This window comes from Schistocerca gregaria, chromosome 3 (genome assembly GCF_023897955.1).
Source record: "Schistocerca gregaria isolate iqSchGreg1 chromosome 3, iqSchGreg1.2, whole genome shotgun sequence".
In the NCBI taxonomy this organism is placed as follows: Eukaryota; Metazoa; Arthropoda; class Insecta; order Orthoptera; family Acrididae; genus Schistocerca; species Schistocerca gregaria.
In genome coordinates this window covers 345,124,171-345,140,890 of record NC_064922.1, presented here as the reverse complement: position 1 = coordinate 345,140,890, position 16,720 = coordinate 345,124,171, and the positions used below count along the sequence as shown (strand labels likewise).

Genomic DNA, 16,720 nt, shown 5'->3' with positions numbered 1-16,720 from the left:
GTTTGATTTGGGAAGTTTGTCTGTAATCTAGGTGTCTGGTTTATTTCAGTTGGTGAAGAAATACAGAGACCTATATTGTTTTTACTTTTTCTGACACTGCCATACCAGCACAATAAAATATACAACTACTGGATTTGCAAAGACAACCAGCACAACTCTTAAAGAAGTATGTTTGAGGAACCTGTTTAATTAAAATTGTGTAATCAGTACTTTTGTGCGGAAGGAAAGTAAATGGTCTTTGTAGAGTGGTAACAATAAAATTCTTTATTTAATGGTATTTATGCACTGAATGAACATGAAATTTACTGTTCCAGGTTGATATAGAAGTTTTGGTTGTATCCCATACCCTGGGCAGAATACACATCTAGCCAAGAGCATAAGGTGAAGAGCTTGCAGTTGCCAAAAAGTACGTTCCAGATGCGCTGAAAACAAAAAGAAAATCTGTACAGTATAACTGAAATATAAGAAATAGTTATTAATTATGTGAAAATATTTATAATATGCACAGAGAGCATGTGCTTACCACAGAAATTATAACTGGTTTGTCAGAGTAAAGATCTACTTCACGTGGCAGAGGACGAAAAACAGTGAAGTAAACGAGAGTTGCAAGACATAACGTCACAGGAAAGGAAACACAGAACCATAATCCAATGGATCCTCACCGCACATGATAAGGGCTGCTCGTACTGTGAACAAGGGTTGCAACCTTTGTTCACAGTACGAGCAGCCCTTAGCGGCTCGCCATCTCACAACTGTTCATGACGTCGCCTTTCCGGCTCAGATCTTTTTTAATATGTGACTTGTAAGTACTGCATATTTTCCAGTCAGTACAAACTTTAATTTTATTAATGTACTACATACCTAATATGTTTTAGAACAGTTAGTCTAATTATGAAGACGACGCTCATAGTAGCGTCGAAACCAAGTCAATTTTGACTTAATATTTGTGACCGAGGGCTTATTTGTTCCAATATAATTCTGACACGGTCACTGAACCTTAGCAGCTATGTTCAAAGTTCTTTTTTACGTTTCTTACCTGCCCAGGTATCTAAGGCTGCTTCTAAATATAAAGAATTAAAAAAGAAAATTTTAAGTAGAAGTATGGCTATATGTTTTAACAAGTAGTGTGAAAAAAGGGGACTTGTCCCGACTTAAACAAAAGCCTGCATCAATTTTTCTGTATGTAAGAAAAATCGAAAGTCCTTCAGACCTTTCATTAAGAATATGATTTGTAATGGGATAAAAGAGCTGTACGCTAAAAAAGATCGTCTTAACGAAGAAGCATACCATTTGTACTTAAATATACCAAACAATTATCGTGTTAACTATAATTTTAATATTGATGACATGTGGACGCAAACTAACGAACATCTAGAGATTTGTAAAATAGCTATAATGGAGAAACACGAGAAGAAGCTCAGCAATCTTTTTTGTCTGCTTTCTAATGAAAAATGCCCTCAGAATACATTTCAAAAAAAGCAGTCACATCTTTCATGAAAGAATTTTAAATAAAACCAACATCGTCTTTCCTGAGAATGAAAAAGTCCTGTTAGGAACAGGACTAAAATACAATGTCAGGCCTAACCTGTCAGACAGAAATGTAAGAGAAAATATGCTTGTTGATTTAAAAATCGGTCTCGATTATAATAAGATAGATAATGCTTCTCAAGCCAGAATTGCGTATGATGTAACCTGCAAGCTAGATTTATGCAGCTACTTTGTCTAATGCTACGCATAACGACAGAATTTTAGTAACTTCCATTAATAATAAACTTAAAACAGCAAATGGTTTAATAACTAAATCCGAGAAAGGTTGTTGTCTAGTCATTGCTTATATTTCTGAGTATATTTCTAAAACTGAAAATTTCTTCAGTGAAAACAACATATAGAAGCTGCATGATGATCCGACTCCTAAATTACAGAAAAAAGTACGGTCAGCCATTAACAGTGCAAAATTTCTTATAAGACCCTTCCAAAAGAAACTACTCATCAATACGAACTTCGGTTCCAGCTCAAAATTCATAAACCTAATCATCCAATACGTCCAATCTCCAATAGCATGAATAGCGCATATCACGATCTGGCCCGATTTGTACACGAAACTTTGAAAAAATTCTTCATTTTTGAAAATAATTATTCCGTTCCTAACAGCCATGTTTTGGTCCAAAATACTAAAAACTTATATGCAGTTCAGACACCAAGCTTTTTTCCTTAGATATTAAAAATCTTTATACCAATGTCCCGGTACATGAGACGCTCATCATTGTGGAAGAAAACTTACGTCAATTTAAAAAAGATCTGTCAGATGAGCAGATAACCGACTTTATGAATCTCATTAATGTCGTTGTCAAGTACAACGACTTTGAATTCAACGGACAACTGTACCAGCAGTCTGATGGGCTCGCTATGGGCAACCCTTTAGCCGGCATCCTTGCCGACATCTTTATTAATTCCTTGGAAAAAAAGCTGTTTAACCGTGTGTCAGCCGCTTCACTAGGTATCCTTTCTTACACAAGATACGTTAATGATATTCTAGTCATCTATAACGGACCCGCCGATAGAATTGATCATATATTTAAACTTTTTAACGACTTCCATGAAAAAATTTCTTTCACTATTGAACTCGAAAACGAAAACCGCCAATTACATTATTTAGACTTGACGCTTACAATGGAAGACAATAACATAACTTTTAATATTTTTCGAAAAGAAACGTATACTGACCAAATCGTGCCTGCTTCCTCTTTTTATCCACAGTCTCAAAAAATGGCCTTTTTCCACTCTGCCGTCCACTGAGCAACCTCCATACCACTTTCAACAGAAAAGTTTAATGAGGAGATTAATTTACTTAAAACCATAGCAGGCAATAATGAATATACGCCTAACATAGTGGACGGTATCCTAAAAAAGAAAACTGCATGAAATACCACGCTCAACACCTCATGCACTGAAATTAACCCCAAAAAAACGTTTTTCTATTCCTTTCGTAGGACCAATTTCCTATCAGATTCAGCGCATGATTCGCAACAAATACAACTGCAATGTTGCTTTCTCTAGTAATAATAATCTAAAGAGAAACTTCATTCATAATCTGAAATCCATTCACTACCATACAAAAAGTGATTACCTGCTCCTCCTATTATATAGGGCAAACTGGACGTGCTTTCACCATCAGATATAAAGAACATCTTTTGAGAAAGAACGGCAGCAGTCCCCTAAATTCGTCCTTTGCCGATAATCTCTTAATTACTGGACACGTGCCTAACGCCATAGGCGATAACAATATTCTGGATACCGAAAAGGAGGGGCGTAGGTTAGATGTTTTAGAGGAATTGGAGATTTCCAAACATCTCACTCGTCATGATGGCCTCATTCTCAACGAACAGCTAAAGCTGCGAAATAAAAACTTTTTTGACTATATAACGCCATTGCTTGATCTTTGATTCAGATTTCCTCATGCAGTTTACCGTAATGTTGTTTTCCTGTCACATCTTTGCTGTTTTCTTGCATGTCATAACCAACGTTTTTTACGTTACAAAATGTATCTCTATTCAAAGCAGATAAATATGTAACTTCATCCTGTTATTATTAATGCTTACGTTATGCCTGAATCAGCTGCATCACAATTTCATGTGTCTAATTTTGGATGTACAGTAGCCTAGTTGTTTTTGCGGCTAGTAGATGGCGCTCATAGCAACACCATGTTTACTTGTCCGCACTTTTTAAGTGGGCACCTCAGTCTAGTTGCAACCCTTGTTCACAGTACGAGCCCGTTGACTCAGAAATACGCATCGGAGATTGAAGGTGTGATCACAACTCTGCCTACGATAGCAGCATAGGAGAAATTGAAAAAGGCAACAAACGGATGTACGCGCGTCAACCGATTGCCAGGTGTCGTCTCAGCGCCTGTTCGTCAGTGATCGTCCGTGCAGTTATATCTCGTAGATACTGGTTCTGACCTACGCGTGTTCGTGCACACGAATTGGTACATCAAGCGGCCATGCACCCACTCCCATTTGACTGCCGCCTACAATTCAGTTATATCGACATACGGAATGCTGTGAATCAGCCTGGACCTCGGACTATGGTGCGACTTTACGTGGCATTTCTTGGTTGCAGGCGCGTCAGAACCCATAATAGTCGCAGATTGTTTGGTGCATTATCAACTGCTTCCCGACATGGCGAATACGCGGCATGTTGATGGCGTCAGTGGGTTAACAGCTGCAGGTTTCGGCGAGATGCGGCAGTGCACACGGCTAAATTCATGTAAGACACCAGCTACGATGACATTCTCTACTGCTACATCAGCAGCGTCTTACTGAAGTGTTCAGAAAATTGGAACTGTATGGCGTTGTTATAATCACCGCCAAGTGCGTCTTCGGGCAGGCACAAGCTGATTTTTTGGGCCACAGGATCATGTCGGGCTCACTACCCTTGCCATTCTGCAGACGACCCGGCCAGGACTTGCGAGAAAGTGTATCGCTTTCTTGGCGTCCTCAGTTTTTATATCCGACATCCACCTCATGCGGCTGAGTTACAAGCGCCTTAGAGCGGCACTCACTGGCCAGAAGAGGAAGGGAAACTCACTAGTTGGCTGGACGGATGAAATAATCTCGACTTTCTAAGCAACGAAGGAGCGTTTAGCGGTCGCGGCATTACTCGCACACCCAGAACCGAGTGCATCATTGTCTCTCGTAGTTGACACGAGTCAGACGGCAATCAGCACAGTGTGGAACAACCTCATGGGGCATGGCAGCGCTAGCATTCTTCTCGCACTAACAGTCTCCGCCTCAACAGAATTAGAGTGCCAGTGACAGAGAGCTTATAGCAAACTACGAAGTCATTAAATACGTAATTCTGATCTCAGCTGGAGACCAAGCATTTACCATCTCTACCCACCATAAGCCACTCGCATATGGCGTCCGATTAAATAACATGACTTGTTCACCTCGACTCCAAATCATCATCCAAACCTCAGATGCTAGAGATTCCTGGCATCGACGCCAAGTTGTCCTGTGATGTGTCCAGTGGCAAACCTCGCATTTTCCTACGTACGGCGTTCGGTGGTGTGTTTTCGGTAACATATGTAACCTGTACCATCAGGGTTCATGCGACAACACGATTAGCCCCCAATAGTTTGTGTGGCCAGGAGTCAAGAAAGACTGCCGAGTCTGGGAACGGACATATATTAAATGCCAACGCAACAAAACCAAAGGACATGTGCGAACGCCAGTGGGAAACTTTCCTGGTACAACCGCATGTTCATATCGATGTTGTTGGCTCCTAGCCTCCATGAGACCTCCAACGATATTTACCGACAATGATGGGTCGTTTCACTTGCTGCCCGGAAGCTGCACCAGTAGACAATATCTTGGCCGGACCTTAGTTTACGCCTTTGCTCCTACTTGGTTGTCACTTTTTGGCTGCCCTTCGCATGTCACGTAGATCGTGGACGCCAGTTAGAGACCAACCTGTTTGCACGGATGACTAAATTACGTGGCTCTCATCATCGCAGAATGATGAGCTATTATTACCCCACCAGCGAAGGGCCGATATAACACTGGCACTGATCACTGAAAGTACTCCTGGTGTGTCATGATGAAAGCTGAGCAACAACCCTACCAGTGGGTTTGCTCGGTCTAGGAAACACTTCCGAACCGACTTTGGACGCTTCAGCTGCCAGACTTGTGTGTGGTGACATGTTACGCCTGTCAGAAGAGTTCGTGTATTAACAGTCCTTACAGCTACCCAACTTGACAGAGGGTGATTTTATTTGTCAGATGAGAGAACACATCTTCCACGTCAGGCCTCAGCAAACGCCCTGACCTTAATAAGAGTATACACATAATCCTACGCTCTTACGGCATCAAACTAAAGTAACTAACACTTTACGCAGGACTGCATAAAGTGGTACGACGAGGAGACTGCAACCCCTATATCCTTATTTATGGCAAAAGCACTACTGCCTCATTGGGCCGGGTGAAGCCTGTATGCCTCTCTCAAGAAGAAATTCCGACAACGCAGCGCAATCCCGACTCAGTTCCAAATGCTTCGTCACCGCCAGCTCCAGCAACCGTCGATACGAAGATCTCAGGACACACAACACGTTCGGGTCGACGAGTCCATTTCCGTACCAAGTTTTAAACATCGTTCCGCTTTCCAGGCGAGGGCTGATGTAGTAGACAGAAGTGACACGATAACTTAGAGCAAGTTGTATAGTTTTTGCCCGTTAAGTTCGTTATGCTGTCAAAGTGCTTTCGAGCCAGCCACCAGAGGCGCTGTATTCTGTGACGCTGTTGCCCTAGCTCTTAGAATAGTCTTTCATTCTGTTGTCAGCTATTTTCGGAGTTACATTTGACTAATGAACTTTTAGTAGACACGTAAGTTCTACTTTCATGTAAAACATCTTGATCTAGTTTAGTTGTTAACTAACTGTTTGTACAATTTAATAACATGTTTATTGATTCTTAGTTGAAGAGTTTCTTTCGCTGCATTGGCGGCTAATAGTATTTACGCAGTAATTTTCGTTAGACTTTGATTAGATTATTCATCTGTTCCTAAACTATGTCATTTACTAAACAACGTTACACAATACTGAATGTTTTGTACCTGCTTGAGACAGTCTCTCCCATGAGAGCTGTTGGGTTGCCAGCACAGTTTCCAGCGTTGAAGTCGTTCCAGCTGCCACACTGGTATGCCTTAAATCCTGTTCCTGATGTTATGGATTCAGCAAAGAATTCAGTTGACCGACCATGGCTACACGCACCTATGGATTAGTACAATAAAGACATATGTATAATTTTCACTATAATGGTTGACATAAACAATTTAGTATATAAAGAATTACCAGGCAGAATTATGTGCCACATGAGCAAATATCATAAAGTAATGATTAAAAAAGAAATGACAGCAGCAATCTGTTTTGTCTGAAATAATTAGGTTTGAAAAAGAGTACCATACTTCACAGTGGATTTGTACACATACGTGAATTTTTTGGTTAACTAAAATGTGAAAGCTGGACCTCTTCTGCCTACTGTATGCCAAAAACCAAAATTAACTTTATGCAGGCAAGGTCGTATATCATCATCTACCACAAAATCAATTCGGTTGGTATGAAACAGCTTGCATGTCAATACTTAAACCACCGCTACCTTTGGTATTAGGACTTAAAGTGCATAATTTTATAAATAACTAACCTGTAACATCAAAGTCACAACCAGGCTGCCATTTTCCACCATTTGGATAGAAGTCAGCTGTTCCCATAGGATCATACCACCCCAGATATCCACCATTGGTATGAATCACCTGTACAAAGCTAGCATCGCTCGCATCAAGACGGTTTGAGGTGGGCTCCGAACCAAAGAATGGTGCTGCTGGGTCCATGCCTGTGGAGATAAAATCAGATTTTTGAGGAATTAAATTCCGATAGACAAGATGAGACAATATATTTGTATTAGTATACTCATAGCTGTTTTCTTTCCTTATTCCTTTATAATTATTACTCCAACTAAATTCGTACTGGCTTATATAGGAAAGATCTTTGGATTTTGTCACTGGTTCTTTGTGGGAGGAATAGTTTCTTAAGCGTTACGTTTAAGATTATGAAAAAGCCTTGCTGTACATTGAAATTAATAAATAAATCATCGGTGAATCATGTATTAATTTCATGTATTATTTTTGTTCCATGGTATCAATAGTTTTCCACATCACATGGATAACTGGAAGAGAAGTTATTTATAGAAAAGTTTTTATTTTTTCTGAACTAATACTTCGATTTTGAGTACAGCACTAAGTTAATTCTGTCCTACACTCTAATTACAATTAATCTTCATGTTTGCTGAAGTAACAAGTATTTATTATTTATTGATTTATTGCTTATATAGCCTGACCATATGAGGACATGAAGTTTCAAAGGACCCTAATTTCCCTAATGTTTTGAGGAAGATTGTTCCAAATGTGGGTTTCTGACACAAATAATGATTTATAGAACATGACAGTGTTGTCTACTCGTACAGTGAGGCTTTTAATTTGATGGGAACAAGTATTTCTGCTGTGTTATTCAGATAGATGCGTTAAGGTTTGTGAAGATATATAGGAAGGAGAGCAATGATTGAGAAGACGATGCGGCAAACACAGGGTATGACAATGGCTATGCTTATAGGCATATAGCCATGATAATTGTTCATTGGCAGGAGCAGTATGGTCGAAATAGCTTCCATTACAAATGTGTAGCACACACGCATTCATCGCCAATGCCAGCCGATGCGAGCTCTTATACGAAATCCCCTGGAGAATAGGGACAACATACTGAAGGATGGAGAGAATCAGTTACTCTGTAAGTTTCCTTTTAACTTACGTGGCTCAGTGCTTAAAGTTCTTTCTTTTGTTTCTGCAGGTCATTTTTCATTTATTGACTGTGATACTGAATGATCAGAATATCACCATCATAAATGTATGTCAATCATGTTTCATATATAAAAAGTGCAAGAATGTGAATTCGCAATAAAAAATAGTGCAGTAATTTAAAAGTTTAGCTGAGTTAAAATTAGGGATTCATATCATTTAAGTAAGTTACAATAATCCAAGATTGTGATCAAAGACAATGACAGTCATAACAAACAAGAAAGTTATCATCAATATTCCTTGAAATACATGGCCTGAAGCGGTTGTTCCTCTTGCAAGAAATACATGAACAGCCATGATGTCAGTATCAAATATTTTCATATGAAGTAAAAGCATAACGAATACAGACTTTATTTGTAAGATCTCCTTATCAATGAAACATAAAATAATGACACGAATGAGCTTTTGTAAATAAACAACATCCTTCAGGACTAGAATGAGAAAAGCAGAAACGAAAATATGTAAAGAGATAATAGAGATAACAAACTGAAGTAGGAAACATTCAGAAAATTGTTTCAACAGACAAATAAGAGGTAGGAAATTAATGAATATGTGACAGAACAGCAGAAGTTATATCTGGCGTTATTAGTGCATTTAACAAAGTGACTTAAAATAACACCCTACCTGTGATTCTGTTTAGTCTTCCTGCAGTAACACGATTTCCTGCAACACCACAGACGTGAGCACCTAGGCTGTGTCCTACAAGCTGCATGTTATTGGTGCTGGCTCCAAGAGAAGCAAGCCAGTCGATGAAAGTTGCCACTACTTCACCAACTCCTGCTACAGCAGCTTTTGCCTGAGCGTAATTCCAGTTTCCTGCGTGGACTGACCAGTCTATGACAATCACATTGTAATCTCCAGCTCGTAGCCAGCCTGAAAAATATGCAAATAAAGCGCTCTTATTCTGCCTGGCATTACATAACTAAGGATTCTGAGTCATAGCAAAGGTAAAATAGGAGAAGCTAATAATGCTAGTGGGATGGAAATTATGCAGTCATTTCAATTTGAGAAACGTAACAGAAGTTGCCCTCCACGCAGCCAAACATCAAAATAGTGCAATACATACAGAAGTTTAGATTTATCAAGTACGAAATCCATACCTTAACTTATTCTAAGATTCCTTTGTACCCTGTAAGGAAAGAGTTGTAATGGGGACGAAGTAAGTATTATTTACTTAACTTATGCCAAGAGATAGATGATTTCTCTGTTATTGGAACAAACATGTAAAATAACGTATCCTGCTCTCCCATGTCTGCCCTGTGGAACAGCGATAGTATCATGCACAATTCTTAGTGTTAACTGCATTACATATCAGAAAGCCACATGTAGCTTTCTTCTGTATGTAACTGACAAGTCTTTTTATATTTTAAACGACTTTAATTTTGCTTCCTGGAAATATATAACAACATTTCGGTCTAACTGCTCCACATTTGTTACATAATATGTTCATTAAAACCAGATTACTTCTCACCAGAAAGAAATGGTTATGAGGAGGAGAGAGATAGAAGAACAAAGAAACATAATTCTGAGATGCTGGACAGCATCTTTCTGCAAAGCTAACGAACACACACACACACACACACACACACACACACACACACACACACACACACACACACACACACAGCAACTGGTAACTCATGGCCTAGTTAGGTTGTAGTGTCAAAATACAACAGTTCTACTGCGTGCTAATTGTCTAGCTTTGAAAATGACTTTTCTGAAAGCTTACTATTTTGTCATCGTCTCTATGTGTACTTTTCTTATTCAGCACCTCTTCTAATTGATGAATATTCATTTACCCTCATATACATATTTCATGCTGGATTTTACAACAAAGTCTTCCGTATTTATGGCAGTTTTGATATTTGTTTCACAACTTGTAAAATGAATTACAGTTTGTCAAATTCTGTTTATTCTCTGTAATTTACGGAACCTATAAGTACTAATTATGCCTATATAAAAGAACGTAGGACTACATGGAGCGATAGAGCTGTAGAACTTTCGTGGCATGACAAAGCACAGCTCAGTCTACAGAAGCACAACTTCTTTTATCCTCCATCTCGTTGATTCACTTTTCTTTTTCTTAATTTCCTTTTTTTCTAAGACGATTTTAATGTTTGTTTTGACAGCATGCTTTCACCGGTGTCAATGTGTGACCTGCATGAATTGAAATGTTAAATTTTTGTTATATGGCTACACCTATTATAAGAGAATTTTTGGCTAGTGCAACATAGTTAAAAGCAAAGAATGTGGTTTACATTGCTGACATACCTCTCTCAAACACAGTTTGCTATTGTAGCTTGATACTTGAAACTGATGAATTAAAGTTTGTGTGTTTGAAGTGAGCGATAAGTTTATTTTGTTTCAAGCTGACCATAGACACTGCAGTCACACCAACTGAAAATTTGTCAAATAAGTCGCACCAAATCAGTGGTGTTCCCATTAGTATGTTTGGTTATATTAAATAATTTTATAAAGATTGTTTTGTATTCGTTTCAACCGTAATACGCTTAAGCAGTGGAGTGTAGAACTTCTTTCACTGTAGATACCTGACATGCGATGTTAAAATAATCCAATAACTGTAAAAGATAATATTTCTGTAACATGTCACTAATATTCACTTTCGATGCTTCTAATTATGTATGACATGTTCAGTGACTTTGTAGATTTAGATGTATGTGATGTACACTATTTTGTTTTACAGAATAGCACTTACCATCACGGATGTCACTCATGTGATCCCCTGAGTTCATCCATCCATGGCTAACAAATTTTGTTTGCTTCGAGGCAACGAAGTTACCAATGTAAGATCCACCTGCTGTCAAAGTTTGAGGGCTACTCGGATTTGCTCTGTTGACAAACAGAAATCATTGTTGATAAGATATCTCTGTTCGATCAATCAAATTATTGTGTGTGTCATCTGAAATTGTTGTTGGGGACATCATCGTATTTTCGTGGAAATTGTTCACCTTGAGAATAGAATCTTAGTGGTCAATTGTTAACGCCGTAAAAAACTTAAAAGCTATTTTGGTGTGATGTCGTAGCATAGAACATATTCATGCTTATCTATGATACATGCTTATGAATGGTCAGTACTGACTAGTTTTCAACAACCAACAGCTTGTACAATTTCCAAAAATATGCCCTTCTTTTTTATGTCTCCCACAAAAGGCTCGGGCTTCGTGAAGGAATTTTATAGGGCTTAATGGATCATCCAAGGTGATAGTCGCTGCAATTTACAAATTGTTAGCCTTAACACGTGGCTCGGCTCCTAGACTTTTCGTCCCTCTTTCGGCCATAGGTCAAAAGAAAAGGTTACCACTTAACATTATATATACGTGTCTCAAACATGTAAGAGGAAACATTTTTGACATGTGGCTGAACAACTGTTTCTCCACGATAGAACACATTTGTTAAAGCTTTTCGCAGCGCTTTACCGGTACTCTATACTTTTGAGAAACACGCAGGAACAGAATGCACCAGCACAACGCAGAAAAATCATTCTAATGAAACCGAGGAATTCCGCCTTATGCAAGAAACCTTCTTTCTATTTTGTTTCACCTAGACATGTTTCAGCCCTTATTGGGCTATCTTCAGCGGGTTATTTATTATTTTCTAAATGTAAAATTGTTTTATGTATCAACATTTAGCGAACATTTTGGTACATAATATTTACAATTGTGAATGACTAATTGTTGTAAAATATTATACATCATATTTTCATAGTTCACAGTTGAGATATGTATTAACGACCTGATGCACTGTGTGTTGTTAAAAACATTATGTAAAAGTTGTATTTACAACTTAATTGGCGAAAAGTGTGGAGGTATGCATTAGTTTACATACCTTACATGATGCTATTGGACATTTATTTTGGTAGCTATTCTGCAACCTATCTACAACGTCTCATCTGCAAACTGCAAAACCTAACTTTTATTTTTCTGTAACAATAATTATACAGTTAGAAAATAATAAATAAGTCACTGACGATAGCCCAAAAAGGGCTGAAACATGTCTGGGTGAAACAAAACAGAAAGTAAGGTGTCTTTCATAAGGCGGAATTCCTCGGTTCCATATTTTCGTAGAAAGCATAGACATAACAAGAAGAACTTCTTGTTTACTATTAGTCTTCTAGGTGATTTTGTGTTGCTCACCGTGACTTATACCCTGCGTGGACGTCATCAAATGGTTCAAATGGCTCTGAGCACTACGGGGCTTAACATCTGACGTCCCGTAGAACTTGAAACTACTTCAACCTAACTAACCTAAGGATATCACACACATCCTTGCCCGAGGCAGGATTCTAACCTGCGACCGTAACGGTCGCGCGGTTCCAGACTGAAGCGCCTAGAACCGCTCGGCCACTACGGCCTGCACTTGGACGTCATCAATTATACGCATTGACCAAGCTGTTTGTTGGCTGTATTCCAGTCTCTGTGTTTCCTACAGATTTCGCATTTTATGGCCCGCTCTAGTAATGTTAAACTTACCTCCATTGTAACACAAGCTATTATCTTTTCACTCATTGCGGTCGTTGTTTTACACATATGTCTCCATGCCGATTTGTCGGAGGACTTCATCATGAGTGCGAGATCTCAAAAGGCCAGTGATGTTTATGACATTCGACATATTGGCTACCATGCAACCGCTATATTGGCTGCTAATGGCAACTGGGGGCGGGACGGGAATTGCCCAATAGAGAGCACAGTATGATGCTACAGAGCGTAGTTGAACTGCTTAGTAGAAGAGTAACTCACAATGTTGCAGTGATAGTGGTGTTGATACAAAGCAGAGCAATGGCGACGATAAACAAAGCAAACATAGCGTTATATCTACAACAACAGTTGCCGGAATTGACATTTCGTCAGAAATTAAACCAAGGAATTTCGCAGAGTCAGAAAGAAGCAGAAGATGAAATATCAGAGTTTCTGCAAGATGAATCAGTGGAATGTATGGTGTCGTATATGCTTCAAATAAGTCCAGAGCAATATGATCGTGTGGTTCATTAGAGAAGCTATGGATATTCAAGGGTGGAAAAGGTCCACGATGGAATCGACCCTAAAATTGGTAATGAGATAAACAAACTTATCCTTTCGGTTAGTAAGGAATTTGGTTTCAACTCCGACCAGTCGGTAACTGAAGAAGAAATTCATATGAAAGGAACTCTGGAGATTAGAGGCACCAAGAGAACTGTGTCAAGATCAACTAACATCAATGGATTAACGTATGTGTAAAGAATTACGCTGACTGTTAAGATGGGTGGTAAATTGGCACGAAAGTTGTTCATTGTACTGCGAGAAGTTGGAAGTGTTCTGCCCCCAGCAGCTCTTTCTCATGTGCGTGGTCTTGCAAGGGCAGTAGGGAATATTTACGCCACAGCAAACAAGAGTGGGAAAATGGGTGTAAGAGAACTACAACTATGGTATGAGCACTGTTTTTAGGCAGTAGTCGTTCAAAATAACTTACTTTTGCTTTATTCCTGGTCTGCGTATAAAAACCATACTCCTTTGGAGCAAAACTATCCCTCCTGACAAGGGTTTGACATTGCAGTTCATAGCACCTGGAAGCACTGTATATTTTCAGGCCCTGGGTGTTTGTTTTTTCCCTACCTACGAAACAGCAGCTACGCCTTAAGGGATATCCAGTTTCATCATTAGCCCCACGACAGCCTGTTTCGCTTCCGGTTGCATGCCATCACATCCCGTCAGATCTTATCACCCAGTTACACCACTACAATACCGTATGCATTCTTTAAGAGTGCATACCGATTTGAATGTCCCACACAGTTTGTGTCTTCGGAGGAGTTCACCTTCGATCTTGGTGGTGCGAATCTTTCTGATCACTGTACACGCCATTTTTTATTTGCTATTCATGCTGCAAATTCGTGATTATTTTGAGCATTTCTTGAATTACGACTATGTCCATTTTGTGAAGTGTAATGCTTACAACTCATAGAAGGATGTGTCTCTGCACCTGCCGGACACGAATTTTCTGTTGCACTCCTGATGCACATGGTGAGTCATTAACAGCTAATTTTTTTCCTGTCATTGCCACAACACTTTCAAACCAGCTTTACTAAAGTCTGAACTTGCGAGCTCTCACTGAAGGGGTTTATTCTTAGTCCACTTAATCTGCAGTATTTCTCTGTACACCACATCTCAGACGGTTCGATAGTCTTCTTTCCGGTTTTCCAACAGACCATAATAAATACTATACATTGCTATGCTCCAGACATACGTGTAAGAATTTTATTTATCAAGTTAAGGCCTATATTTGATTTAAGCAGGCTTATTTTAGCAAGGAATACCCTCTTCGATTTCATTAGTCTGCTTCTTATATAATCCTTGCTACATCCATCATGTATCAGTTTGGTTCGAAGGCAGAAAAATTGCTTAACTTCCTCTGCTCTAACGTTCTCCATTTATGCTACTTTTCAGTGCTTTTATATTTATTTAATTGACGCCTACTCTCCATCCATATTTTGTGCTCATTAGACTGCCCATTCCATTCAACAGGTCCTATCCATTAACTTCGAATTTAACGGGACAGTCCTGTGGCGACGGTAAAAGACATCTCCGCCAAGTGAACAGACGCAGGTCGGACATAAAATATGACTCGTACAGAACGCAATAAACAAGGAAGTTTCAAGAGTTAACCGGAGGGGGTACGTGAGAGTCTCCTACGTTTCGTGTTCCTATCTTCTGCATTTGACAAGCAGTTTTTCCGTCAGACTGCGACTGTAAACGCACCATGTTGTCATAGTGTCATTTCGTCTAAGCAGCATCATAAAGAAACGGCTACTGACAACCTAAGAGGCATCTACCGTTATCATGGTTTCCTTGGCAACAGTGCACTTCGTTCCCACAGCTGATGCCTGTGAAACTAGCTCCATTCAACAACATCGCTGGGATATTACAGGAACTCGAAGATCAGCAGAGGGATGATGAAGGAAATATGCTCTTTGACCAAAGAGTTATTACTAATCAGTGCCATCTAAGGAATGGACAGACTTTTTGAGCCAAAGGTTTTCAAGCATTTCATAGAGCATAGGTAAAACAGATCTCATGTTTAGTTCACGATTTCATCTGACTGTAATTTCTTGTCAAGAAAGGTCTTAAATGAAAGCTCTATATTTTATTGCGGAAAATGTACCATTGATTTTGGTGCGACATATGACAGGGACATTGATACGACAGATATAGTTAACGAAGTAGCTGCTTTCATGTTCCACATGAAGAAGCTAATGAAGAGCATTGACACAGCTTCGCATGTGGGTATTCCGAATGTGTTTTTCAACGTATGTCGTGAAGAATACTCATCAAAACAACGAAATAGCATGACAGTGGTGGTGAGTGGAGCATATTGTAAACACGGTTTCAGCAAATTAATGATAGAAAGATACTTAAGGTCGTGTATGATGAGATAAGATTGTCAGAGTTAGCTGCATTCTCGATACAACACAACAAAGCTGAAAAACTTGATTTAAACGATGTAGCTGACGCGTTTGTTTCACTCAAAACACGGAAATCCAAATTAAATTATAATAAAAACACAGTTCCTGGAAAGGGATATTGTGGCAGTTCTTAATTATAGCCCTTCTTTTTTCACTTCCAATTATTAATTTCTGCTTTATTAGTAATTTATGAGCAGCAAAGAAAATTTGTTATTTATTAATCACCGTTCTGCAACCAGTAAACCGATAAACCCAGAAACAATAAGATACATATTTTATTTTTATTTCAATTTTTTGAAAGTTTATGCAGTTTGCTTTTTAGTTACTACAACGATAGATTCATTTTATTGTGTGAAACACTCTTCAGCAATGTTGTCCAGTTAGATATGTTTTGAATATTGCTTCATTGTATTAAATCTAATTATAAAATTTGCTAAAACTGCGAAAAAAATTGCATAAAGGCAGTTTTACAGGGTAGGTGTTTATGGGGGAGAGGGGGAAGGAGGGAGGCTGCAGCTTAAGTAGTTGTGCCAGGTCGCAGGATCCCCTTGGTATGCCTTTGCTGCTGAACATTTGGTTTATTCATGTCATTTAGTCCTTGATATAGGAGCCCAGAGGTTGAACAGTAAGGGACAAAGCCTACATCCCCTCACACCGCCTCTAATCCAAGCACTTCTCAATTTGGTGTTCCATTTCTAGTGCGTCCTCTTGGTTCTTGTACCAATTGCATAGGAACACTGAGCAGTTTTCTCAACGCCAGCGTGGACAGGCCTGCCCCAAGCAAGAGATTCCTATTACCAACAAGGAATGTAGATCTGATGATGATTTCTGCCGTAGATCGAAACTGGTCATCCAAAAATAATA

The 16,720-nt window shown here is 39.1% G+C and overlaps 1 protein-coding gene across 1 annotated transcript in view; it reads right to left on the bottom strand.

Annotated features, from left to right (window-relative positions):
• Positions 1-220: 220 nt before the first annotated feature.
• LOC126356023 (lipase member H-like) overlaps positions 221-16,720 on the bottom strand; it is a 130,243-nt gene continuing 113,743 nt past the window's right edge. Inside the window, exons 3-7 of the mRNA XM_050006676.1 lie at positions 11,120-11,253; positions 9,028-9,276; positions 7,197-7,385; positions 6,610-6,766; positions 221-422 (exon numbers count right to left, since the gene is read on the bottom strand). Of these exons, the coding sequence (XP_049862633.1) occupies positions 365-422; positions 6,610-6,766; positions 7,197-7,385; positions 9,028-9,276; positions 11,120-11,253 (787 nt within the window). The 3' untranslated portion in view covers positions 221-364. The remainder of the gene's footprint in view (positions 423-6,609; positions 6,767-7,196; positions 7,386-9,027; positions 9,277-11,119; positions 11,254-16,720) is intronic.